The sequence below is a fragment of the Spermophilus citellus genome (assembly GCF_964194105.1).
Source record: "Spermophilus citellus genome assembly, chromosome: 9".
Classification (NCBI taxonomy): Eukaryota; Metazoa; Chordata; class Mammalia; order Rodentia; family Sciuridae; genus Spermophilus; species Spermophilus citellus.
This window is the reverse complement of record NC_138191.1, coordinates 115,230,963-115,243,407: the sequence shown is the minus strand read 5'-3', so window position 1 is coordinate 115,243,407 and position 12,445 is coordinate 115,230,963. Positions and strand designations below refer to the sequence as shown.

Below are 12,445 nucleotides of genomic sequence, written 5' to 3'. Positions count from 1 at the left end.
TTTTTTTAATGAAAACCCACATGAGGCAGAAGGCAAAGGAACTTGAGTCACAGAGACTGCAGCACAAAGGAAATAAGGCTGGGATTTTATGAAGCATGCAGGGAAGGAGGGAGGGCTCTGGACATTCCAAAACTGTGGAATCTGGGACTAGGCTAAGTTCAATCAGATCTTCAAGGGGCACAAGGCCTCTTTTGCCATCTGGGATTATAGAGGGATTGGTAGCTGAGGACTAAAAGCTGGGACACTGCCCAGGAGACAACAGACTGCTTGCCTGTTCCCTCCTTGAAAATATGAAGTCGTGTTCAAATCTTCTGTCCTTTTGAGTATCCGAGTACCACTGTGCTTTAACTAAGATAACCCACCTGTGACTCCCAGAATAACATATGCTCTTGCCTCTGGGCCTTTGTACCTACTGCTCCTTTACTGAAGAAGACTTTTTCCCTGGGGACCTCCAAAGCATTTTGTTTTTTGATTACACATTTTTTAATACCTGTATTTTATTTTTTTAATGTGGTGCTGAGGATCAAACACAGTGCCTCATGACTGCTAGGCAAGTGCTCTACCACTGAGCCACAACCCCAGCCCTTTTTCCTAAGCATTCTTTTAAGTTTCATTTCAGGTATTATTTTCTCTGGAAGCCTTCAGAGACCTCCCACCTGGGTAAGCTGTTGCTTCTGGGCTCTCATAACTTCCTGGACCTCTCTGACTCAAAGGACAGACTGCAGACCTGGGAGCCCCTAGAGCAGTGTCTCCAAAGTGGGGTGTACAAGATGACCTATTGGACTTTGGAAAGAAAATGTTATAGCTTCTATCTATCTTTATTTTTTTCTCACTTTATTCTGAAGCTAGATGCGCTGCTTTTCAACCAGGAGGCTTTGGTGTGTTACTTAACCTCTCTGTACCACAGTTTCAAATTCTGTATTATGGAATAGCATTTCACCCTCTATCATAGGATTTTGTGAGAATTAAATGAGTTAATATGTCTGAAACACTGAGACCAGGACCTAATCATGCATTACAAATATTCTATAGAAGATATTATTACATGTATATCATTTATAAGTAAATATACATACCTTGGAAATATGTGTTCTCTAATGTTCTACTAAACTCATAGGAAAGCTTGATTGGGAAAGTTTGGAGATCAGATCCTGGAGGCAGGGACCAGGTTTGTTTGAGTCATCTCTGAACTCTTGGAGCCTACTGCTGGCCCAGCTGAGAAAGGATTCTGATAGACAACAGTGTACAGAATGCTTATAAACCAAACGCTGATGGATGCTGAACTAGAGAGAACCCAAGTCTTATTCAGGTTCTGTTGCTTATTTCTGTATGACATTGGGCAGGGCACTTGGACTCTTAGGGACTTTCTTAGGGACTAAGCTGTGGAAACTGGGAACTTTACTTTTTTGTAAAATGCCTGGCTTTTATTACCTAAAAGCTAAGGGAAGCTATAGAACAATTCCTGGATTTAGGGCAAGGGGCGCCCTCTTGTGTCCTAATGGTGTATTTCACTTTCTGCATACTCACTTCCATTCTTTCTCTTCAAGGCAGGTGCCGAAGATGACTTTACTTGACCCTGAAAAACCATCTTTCAGCTTCAGATCCTGACACGCTCTCAAATGTCTCTGGCCCACCCAGCACCCCATATTCTGTCTACCCCATGAGGCTTCCCTTTATTTTGTCTGAGGTCTCTTCCTCATGAAATGTCAGAGAGGAGGTTTTTGTAGGTACATACACAGGGGGTCAAATTCCAACCCTGGTACTTAGTACTCATGCATTCTTGAGCAGGTTACTTCATTTCTCTAAGACCCCACTCCCAAATTGGGGGAAACTCTATCAAACACACAGAGATGTTGTGAGACTTCAGCAATGAGGACTGTTAGTATTACATTTACTGAGTAAATTCACAACAGACATCATTATAAATAAGTTGGTACATGGTTTACAGAGGACAAGGAATTTGAACTGGGTTATTAAAACTAAGATATGGATTTCCCCTAGTTTTAACACTAGCTAACAGTAAGCCTCTGTCATATGCTAGGTACTGTTAATTTACCCCACACCTTATAGCTATTAACAAAATAATAATGGTTACTGGTTATTAAACTTTTTGTGTACCAGACTTGTTACATCCTTTCTCCTATTTAATACTCTCGACAACCCTATCAAAAAGATACCATTGTTATCATTCCCATTTTCCAGATGAGGAAATTGAGACATAAAGAGATTAAATAATTTGCCTAAAGTTTCACAAATAAGAAAAAAATAGCAAGATGTGCACCTTACATTTGAAAATAATAAGTTTTGGACAAAAGCAGCCGGACTATAGAGACCCTTCTTTACCCACATCATCTCATTTAATCTGTTCAACAATCCATGATGTAGGTTCTGTTATATTACCTGCATTTTATATATGGAAAAACTGAAGACAAAAGTGATGCAGAATTTGTTCAAGACTACATCGCTAGGAAGTAGTTGGGGCTGGGATTTGTATCCATGTCTGACTATAAAACCCATATTCTCAGCTCCATATTGGATTGCTCTTACCTTGAACTATTCACAATGGTACAAAGCAACTACATATTATATTAAGATTATTCTGTAATAATGATTAACATTGCTCTGACACCCACGAAGTGTCAAGCTCTGTACAAACGGATTTGCATAATAATGGCTAACATTCACTGTGCATTATTAGGCCCGCTGGTCCTTGAGCTAATCGTATTGTCTCATGAAGCCTCACATAAATCCTGTGACATGGATGTTATTATTGTCCTACATTTTACACGTTCAGAATTCATCCAAAGCCACACGACATAGCTGTGAAAATGGAACCTACAACTGTCTCTCTATTGCCCAACAAACGGTCTGTTCATCTCTAGCTACCCCTTTGCTTATTTCATATTGTTTCTTGCTTTGATCTCTCCGCGTCTACAGAGGTCGCTCAGTTCTTTCAACAGACCCCGCCCACTTTGCACCAGTGCCCGCCTACTGGGCGGTGCTTCTATCTCGGAGCCAATGGAAAGGGTCAGGATTGAAGCAGGCCACGCCCCCAGGCATGGGCCCTGTTCCGATTTATTCCGGTGCCAGGATCCGCGAGAAGATGACACATCGATTGGCTGACATCATCCGAAAGGCTGCAATCAGAGGGAGCCACTGGCGCTCTCGCGCGGTTTCTTCTGGGAGTTGTAGTCCTAGACGCTCCATTTCTGGGGTGGCCCGGTCCGGACTCCGCGTCCCAGAATCCCTTGCGCGAGTTCTGGAGCACTTCCGCCCTGTTGTGAAGTGGGTGTCTTGGTGGGTGAGTCCGGGTGGCGGGGCGGGGGCAGCTGAGGCTCAGGCACTGGGCTGGAAGCTTAGGAGGTGGTGGTGTTACAGGGGGCCGGGGAAGGAGAGCGGGGAGATAGAAGCGTAGGTGTGGGGTTAGCGGGTGAGGGGCGGCCAGAAGATGCAGCGTCCGGAGATGGGACGGGTCATGGAGGGGTCGGAGATGAGGAGGGACGTGGAGGGCCCTGGGAGTGAGGCGGGGGTTAGAAAGGTCTGTAGGGTAGGCGGCAGAGGGAGGTTTTGGAGGTGGGAGAGTCACTTGAGGGTCTGGAGAGCACAGAGGGGACGATAGAGAGTTCTAGGGCCCTGGCAAGAAGTGAAGATTAGAGGCCAGAGCTGGGAGCCCGACAGTAAAAATAGTTTCCTTCTCCACCTACCCGTCTGGGACAAACACACGCAATTTGATATCCTCGATTGGTGGTTCTTCCCTCTAGAACCCAGGGGCGGGGGACGGCTATTGTGTCCTGCCTAAACCTGCACTTTCCTTAGGCCTGATAGAAGTGAATGGCACCATCATCCACTTTACCTACCTACCTACCTACCTACCTGCCTGCCTGCCTACTTACCTACCTGCTTGCTTCACCCGCTAGTTCTTTCCACTTGCGTTCTTCCACATCCACGAGTCCTTCAGTTTCTTTAATGTCTAGGGTATCTGCAGAAGCCTTTACCTTTTCACTTCCCCAGAATGGACAGATACATTGCAGCTGGTGTGATGTATTTAACCCACAAATCTGATTATACTTTCTCCTGCTTTAAAAACCATCACGTGTTGAATTAAGTCCATACAGTCTGATATTCGGGACCCTTCATAAACTCCCTTTGGCAGCGTAACTTTTGTTACAGGTTTATCAAGGTTATCTGCGTGTCCTTAGCAGGCTATTTGATTTTCCATTATGTATGCTGTTCTCTCTACTTAGAATATATCCTTCCATCCAATTCTCTGCCTAGAGAACCACTCTTCCTTCAAGAACCAACTCAACTGTTACTTTGTTCAGTTCCTTTAAGCAGATTAAGTCATCTCCAACCTCCAGCTCCCATAACCCCTCTTACTGTATTGACCTCATTTGATTTAATTATCTGTGACTTTTTTTTTTTTTTTTTTGGTCTTCCATTAGACTGAGCATGTCCAGGATGGGAACAATGTCTGAGTCATTTCATTTCCCCATTGCATGCTCAGAGCAGTGAACTCTTGATATAAATCAAGTAAATCAGTAAATACTTGGTGAATGTGTGAATAGAGGCCATTGGGGGTAAGCTTTATTATGCTAGGCTTGAAGACTGCTACTTTCAGTGGATTTCCAGTGACATGAGATTTAGTCTTCTCCTGCCTGTTGGGTTTGGCTTTTGAAAGCTGAGGCCGATTCAATAGCAGTGGAAATTTAAGCTAGGGGTGCCAAATAAATGGATTATGTGCTGTCACTTCCTCTTCCTGTGTCCCTGTCATGGCTAATTGGTCACAGCACATATTCATGTGGATCTCATATTCCTCGGCACGTTAGTTGAGGCAGCCAGTTAAGTTGATTCAAATTGGTGCTTTAAATGACACCTATTTGCCATCCCTGGTTTAAATCCCTAACTGTGAGGTCAGCCTGCGTTATGCCACAGCTTGGGCCATTAGTCTAATGGACATGACATCCCTTGGGAGCCCTTTGTTTCTTTCTGTTGGAAAGTCCCATCCTAACATTCCTTGTGTGGACTTCTCATGTTCACATCCAGACTCTGCCTCCGGAGCCAAGGTGCTTCTCAGCTCCCTTGTGTTTGTAAAAGGATCCTGGTTTTGATGACCATCAGCACTTCTCCCTCATCACTTGGGAGAATCTGTGCTCTTTCTAGGTCTTCCTGGATATTGGAAGAGACCTTTCAGATCATCTAGTTGAAAGCTGGCAAAGTGGCAGCCTTCTGAATGAAGTCTGCCATCATACTTTATTTAATTCTCATGGTATTTGAAGCAGTTTTGAGTTGGTTATTGTTTAAATCAGCATTTGCATTTATATGACCACAATATCTGACAAGAACAATTTAAAGGAGAAAAAGTTAATTTTGGCTCACAGTTTGAGGGGTTCAGTTCACAGTCACCTGACTCATTGCTTTGGGCTTGAGTGAGGCAAAACACCATGGTGGAAGGGTGTGGCAGAGGAAAATAGCTCAGGAGTGGCAACCAGGAAGCAGAGAGGGAGGGAACACAGGAGGGAGAGAGGCAGGGAGAACGAGTGAAGAGTGCATGAGCTAGCTAGCTGGTCTCCAGGATCAAAATATAAACCTCAGAGTCATGTCCCTAGTGACCTACTTTGCCCAGCCACACCCTACCTGGTTACCACCTGTTAATCCATATCAATGGATTAATTCACTGATTGTTACAACTCATCATTTCACTTCTGAACAGTCTTGCATTGCCTCACACATGAGCTTTTGGGGGTACACCTCATATCTAAATCATAACAGCTTTGACATTAAAAATCCAGAGTTCTAGCTTCTCTTGGAAAAATTGGAAAGTGTAGGAACACCCTGGGTCTATATTCCCCCTGGGCCTATCCCGTTCCCTTCACCCATTCACTCATTTGTGTTGCCAGGCCTCTGCAGCCAGTTAAACTCATACCCACTGATTCTGATTTCCCTGCTATGCCTTGTTCTACCCCCATCACACTATTGAGCAAACCTGGGACAACTACTGAATAGGGCCAGATTGTAAGCTGCAACCTGGATGGGCAGCTGCAGGAGCTTCCTGACTTGTTTGAAGTGACATGGCTGATAAGTGGCAGGAATGGAAGTAGAACCCCAGTCTACCTGCTTCTACCTTCATGGTCTTCTCTCCATACCATATCCTCAGGAATTTGGATGACTAGCAGACATAGGCAGCCATGTGATGTGGTTAAGAAAAGAGAGAACAGATGTGGGCCTGGGTCCGAGCTCTGCTATCCGGTGCCAGGATCTGTGAGAAGATGACACATCTATTGGTTACTTGCTAGTTACGTAATCTTACATGAATCTTTTTTGTAGAGACAGAGTTTTCCTGTATGTAATTGAGGATATAGTGGAATCCTACTGTATCAGAGAATTACATTCTGAAATCTTCACAGAAGGTGAAAATCACATTTTGCCCTGAATCACAGCTTGAAATCCTTTGGTAAGGAGCCATTTCAGAAGCCAATGCACTTGGAACCAGCACAGCTGGGTTTTCTTGCGTGAACCTTACAAGAAAAGAGTTGGCTTATGTAGGGACTGTGCTGTATGAAAGATACTCCGGAGACTCATTCTCAGTGGACAGAGGCTTCAGAGAATTAAGATTTGCCCTGGGAGTAGCATAGTCATGGGTATCATCACCATGTGCCCACTCTGGAACAGATGTGGTGGATGGAACTGGCTGCACTATTGAATTATGCTCTTGCTTTCTTTCTGGTCTAAGTAGAAGTTACAGGTCCGTGGAATGCAGCTCAAACTCTCTACTTCCTTGCCTGGAAGAATGGGTGAGAATGTGAACGTGGAACACTTCGGCACTGGGCAAGTGTATACTCTTAAAGGTTGTTGATCCTGGGGGGGATATCCTGGATATTCACGGGAAGCTCCAGAACTGAGGAATGGCCTCGTCCATTTCTCTTGGTTATCTGTGTGAGTCACCCTACTGTTGGCTGTTGACCTCCCTCTCCCCACAGAAGGCTGCTATCCATATTTGTCTAAGGAGTGGAAAAGGTTGAATGTGGACCTTGTCTTTCTAATTTCTGTTTGAAACTAACCTTGGGAATTGCAAGTCTTCCCAAAAGAAGGTACCAATTATTTGAGACTCAGGGCTTTGGGCCCTATAGGACTACCAGTTGCCTGTTGTGTTGCCTTTTTATGCAGGAGCACAAATTTCTTTGCTTGCTTACTCATTGTTTCTTACTACACTGCAGCTTTCATGAATGCAGGGACTGTCTGTCCTAGCTCCTGGCAGATCTCTTCTAGCTCCCATTGCAGTGCAGGGTACACACTGGGTACTATGTGAATGCCTGGTGAGTTAGTTCTTGGGTGAGACAGTGACAGAAATGTGTTTAGACTTGTGTGCAGCAGTAAGGCTATGGTCTTAAAAAAATCATGAAAGGTTAATTCTTTTTTAAAATTTTTTTTAGTTGTACATGGACACCATATCTTTATTTTGTTTATTTTTATGTGGTACTGAGGAATGAACCCAGTGCCTCACATTTGCAAGGCAAGTGCTCTGCCACTGAGCCCCAACCCCAGCCCAGGTTAATTTTTTAATATAAACAAGGGACCCTCCATGGCTCCTTAGGCCCCCCAACCCCACCTTCTTGTGGTGCTAGATGAAACCCAGGACTTCACATGTGCTAGGCAAGCACTTTACTGCTGAGCTACATCTCCAGTCCCCATTTTTTTGGGGGTAGGGATGGGGGGTGAGGGTAACTGGGATTGAACTCAGGGGCACTCAACCACTGAGCCCAGCCCTATTTTATATTTTATTTAGAGACAGGATTTCACTGAGTTACTTAGCACCTCACTATTGCTAAGGCTGGCTTTGAACTTGTGGATCCTCCTGCCTCAGCCTCCTGAGTTGCTAAGATGTGCCTGGCCACCATTAGGCTTTGATATACCAGATTTACCATTTTAATGGTAAAACTTTTTAATGGCCCCATGTTATGGTTTGGATATGAGGTGTCCCCCAAAGCTCATGCGTGAGACAATGAAAGAGTGTTCAGAGGTGAAACAATTAGATTATGAGAGCTGTAACCTAATCAGTGGATTAATCTGCACTGATGGATTAACTGGGTGGTAACTATAGGCAGGCAGGGTGTGGCTGGAGGAAGTAGGTCACTGGGGGTGTGCCTTTGGGGTTTATATTTTGTCCCTAGTGAGCAGAGCTCTCTTTTTACTTCCTGATTGCCCTTTTCTGAGCTGGTTTTTTTTCTGCCACACCTCTCCTCCAAGATGTTCTGCCTTACCTTGGGCCCAGAGCTATAGAATTGGCTGACTGTGGACTGAAACTGTGAGCCAAAATAAACTATTTCTCCTCTAAGCTGTTCTTGTTGGGACTTCTGAATCATAGCAGTGAAAGGCTGACTGAAGTACCCTGTTTATCAAGTGCTGTTTTGGGCATTGTAGATACAGAATTGAGTAAGAATCATTGGTCCTAGTAATACAGTCTAATGGGGTTGTCATATGTAGGAACAGGTAACTATAATAATGTAGGATAACATGTTGTAGAGGTATATACCAGCCACTTTGGGAACAGAGGATCAAGGAGGCAATTTTTAGAGAGTGGGGATGGGAGTGGGGCATGACAACGGCATGTGAAGGAACTTTAATCAAAGAAAGTGACGTTTGGGTTGGTACTGATGGATGACTCAGATGTTGCCAGGTAGCCATGAGTTGTTGTTCTAGCTTCTTGCTAAGTATGTGGAGGTCTTTAAGATAAGCTTTTAGTTTTTAGCATGTTTATCGTGCTGTTTGGGGCATTGTAGATACAGAATTGAGTAAGAATCATATTGGTCCTAGTAATACAGTCTAATGGGGCTTGTCATAAGTAGGAACAGCCCAGTCAGAAGGTCTAAAATATAAAATGCCACCCTCCCTTCACTCCATTTGGGAGCAGCCAATAGCCTCCTTTGAAGAGGAATGATTTATGTCATCTGGACTTGTCACAAAGAGCTCATTTTCTCAGACAATCCAGCATGGTGTCATGAGGGAGGCTGTAATCTCCTTGGAGACACATGTGCATACATCCCTCTAATACAATGTAGAAAGTGGTAAGTGTCATGGAGGGATGGAACTAAAGAGGAGAAAGGAAGTCCTTCTGGCATGAGGAGGAAGGTCATTTGTTCTTTATTTGTTATGCACAGAAAGGCATTGTTGTAATCCTTGCTTCATGACACACCATTGTCATTAAGCATTTATGACTTCATTGTGTCCTCTGTGCTGAGCACTGTACTAAAGCCTCTGAAACTTATGATCTAGTAAGTAAGGTAGTTGCAGTAAAGGATGATCAGGTTCATGGAGGAGAAAACAAGGTGCTATGGAAGTTTGTGGCTGAGGATGGAATCTTGTTTCAGGGAAGAGGGAAGGCCTCATGGAGCAAGTGCAGTTTAAGCAGAGACTTGGCTAGGCGAAGAGGAGGAGGAAACTTTACAAAGGAGACCACAGCATAGGCAGGCTCCTAGAGCAGCAGGTTGTGGGAACTGCAGGTTGCACAGCTGGAACACTCTGACTGGTGGGAGCTTGGGAAAGAGATGAGGTTGGAGACATGGGCAAGGTTTACATGGTCTCCTAAAGGTAAAGGAGATCATGGAAAGGAGTTTAGTAGGGAATTGACATGGTCATATTTTGACCTAGTCTGGTAGTTGTACAGAGAACAAATCAGAGGTTGGGGTGGAGAGAGTGGGGGAGAGCCATTAGTTGAGAAGCTGATCAAGTGGAAGACTTGATGATTCTCTGGACTGAGGTGATGGTATTGGGGAGGTAGATGCCAAGTGGACACAGCTTGCTGATGAATTGGTTGGGGCATCTTGGAGAAAGAGGATGGTGAGGTTTCTGGTGTAGGTAACTTGATGGAAGGTGGTGCCTTCACTGCATGAGGAACTGTAGAAGATGGACAGGTTTGCAGGAGAAAATGAATTTTTTTTGGCCCATTGAATTTTAGGTACCTAAGAAACACTCAAGTGGAAATGTCATGTAGATATTTGAATGTGGGGGGGCTGGAGATCTGGAGATAGTCCTGTCTGGAGTTTGAGAGTCATTAGTTTAGAAATGCTGAATAATGACAAATGGATGGGGTGACCAGTGGGGAATGTAGAGAGGGATTTTGTGAGGAGAGCATCCTTAGAGCAGTGCCAAGTTTTAAGGCTCAGAATGAAAGGCCTTATGAAGGGGGTGACATTTGGAACCCAACTTGAAGGAACGTTAGACTTTGGACATGTGTAGAAGGGAAGAAGGGTAGGCCAGGTCATGGAGGCCTGGGTTGCTAGGCTGGGGCATTTAGGCATGTCCCAAAGGACTTAACACTGTGCTGTCTTCCTCCAAAGTGCTGCTGCTGGCGTGGTGCTAGATCATGGTCTCGCTTTCTGCCTGTGGGAAGGGAGCATCTCTTAGTGCCTAGGTGCCTTGCAAAGGTGGTGGAATGTGTGGGGGAAGTGAGCAAAGTGAGGCTTCTGAGTCCTCTCGCCCACTCACTTCTCTGTATTTTCTACTTTCACAGCCTTGGGGAATAGTCCTTCACTCAGGAGACCTTTGAAGGATATACTCCAGATTCAGGAAGTCATTGGACAAGGACAGCCCATTTGACGTGAAGCATCCTGGCCAGAAGATGGCTGTGGCCCTGGAATCTGAGGCCCAGGCCTGTCCCAGTCCAGAGCCTGAAGACCTCCTTATTGTGAAACTGGAGGAGGACACATGGGGATCAGAATCCAAGCATCGGGAGAAGGACCATGACCTTGGCCCTGAGGCCTCCCGCCAGCGCTTCAGGCAGTTCCAATACAGCGATGCAGCTGGACCCCATGAGGCCTTCAGCCAGCTGTGGGCTCTCTGCTGTCATTGGCTGAGGCCAGAGGTCCGCCTCAAAGAGCAAATCCTGGAGCTGCTGGTGCTAGAGCAGTTCCTGACTATCTTACCCAGTGAGGTGCAGACCTGGGTGCAGGCACGCCATCCTCAGAGTGGGGAGGAGGCCGTGGCCCTGGTGGAGGATTGGCACCGAGAGGCCCGGGCTGCAGGACAGCAGGTGAGGCAAATAGTCTGTTCTCTGAGAAGCCAGCTGGGCAAGGCAGTGGGGCTGAGACTAGGTTAATAATTGCCAAAAATAATTCTTGAGCAACTGACATTTATTGATCACTGCTATATAGCAGGTGCTATTCTAATTGCTTTACATGTACTAACTTAGTCTTGTCAACAGTTTAATAAGATAGATGCTATCATTCTAATTTTACCAGTGAGGAAACAAGAGGCAGAGAAAAGATAGGTAATTCGTTCTGGATCATACAGCTTCTAGATTTTGAACTTGGACATTCTGACTGTAAAGCCTGCACACCTGACCACTCCAAACTGCCTCCCAGTTGGTGCAGTGTTATGTTTCATGTTTTAGCACTATCTTTTTACATATGTGACCTCTCTGGATGCTTAGGGCAGTGATGTAAGTAGACAGAAATAGTATTATTGTTCTCACTTTATAATTTGAACTAAGGCCCCAAAAGTCTGATGGCTCACTAGAGCCTCCACTCAGATCTTTGGGTTCCAGAGTTCCATTTTTCTTTCTACTACAGACAGATTGCTTCATCTGCAGTCTGTGGGAATTAAAATACCTCTCAGTTGTGAGGCTCAGATGAACTATTAAATGACATTTTGTGGGTGCTCATTGTGTATCAGACTCTGTTCTAAGCTTTTTGTATGTATCCCTCACCTAATCAACCCAGCAGTCTAATAAGGTAGGAACTAATAGGTTTCATTTTCCAAATAGGTTAACAGAAAGAGAGGTAAGTGATTTGTCTATATTTATATATAGCTAAATGGTAGCGCTAAGAAAAGTGAAAGTATTGTGGATCTAACATTACAGTTTCAACAATTTATAGACAATGACAAATATATGTGTGTGTGTGTGTGTGTATAAATAAAATTTTGCTATGACATGGATTTTGGATACTGCTTTGAAGCTGGCATATGTAGAACAGGTCCTTGAGCTGGCTGTGTCTGTGTCATCCATCCAGAACACTCACCTAAATACAACCCTGTTGCTTTCCACTGGTTATAGTCAGAAATGCTTGTGATGTGCTAACCACACTTCACTGGGAAAGTTATAGGTTTGAGAATATATCCTTGTAAATGGCAGGGGCTTTCTTCACATTTAAACCATAACATACTGAAAGATGTGAGTTCAGAGGAAGAACGAGTTAAGGTCTGTGGCTTTGCACTTGGGATTCCAACAGCAAATTCAGGAAATGGATTGAAAATACAAAGAGAATCTTAAAGTTACAGAACTAAGTATGAGAGTGTGCTTAGTTTTAGTATATTTCCTTCTCATATTTCTTTTAAAGAATATAGCTATTTGTCTTAAATGGCAGTGAAAAAACAAAAGAAATTTTAGGACTTCAGAGCTGGTATATGTAGAACCTGATATCAAGAGATGAGAATTGTTTTAAATCTAGGT

General features: G+C 44.3%; 1 protein-coding gene across 6 annotated transcripts in view; it reads left to right on the top strand.

Moving 5' to 3' along the window:
- The first annotated feature begins 3,224 nt into the window (after nucleotides 1-3,224).
- The window catches only part of ZSCAN20 (zinc finger and SCAN domain containing 20), a 30,459-nt gene continuing 21,238 nt past the window's right edge, over nucleotides 3,225-12,445 (top strand). For 2 of the 6 annotated variants that reach the window (XM_081306906.1, XM_081306903.1), the window contains exons 1-2: nucleotides 3,225-3,301; nucleotides 10,508-11,026. In XM_081306906.1, coding sequence (XP_081163032.1) covers nucleotides 10,616-11,026 — 411 coding nt within the window. In that variant the 5' untranslated portion in view covers nucleotides 3,225-3,301; nucleotides 10,508-10,615. Of the gene's footprint in view, nucleotides 3,302-10,507; nucleotides 11,027-11,121; nucleotides 11,775-12,445 lie in introns of those variants that run through there. The other 4 variants (XM_081306905.1, XM_081306904.1, XM_081306908.1 and 1 more) reach the window with 4 other exon arrangements.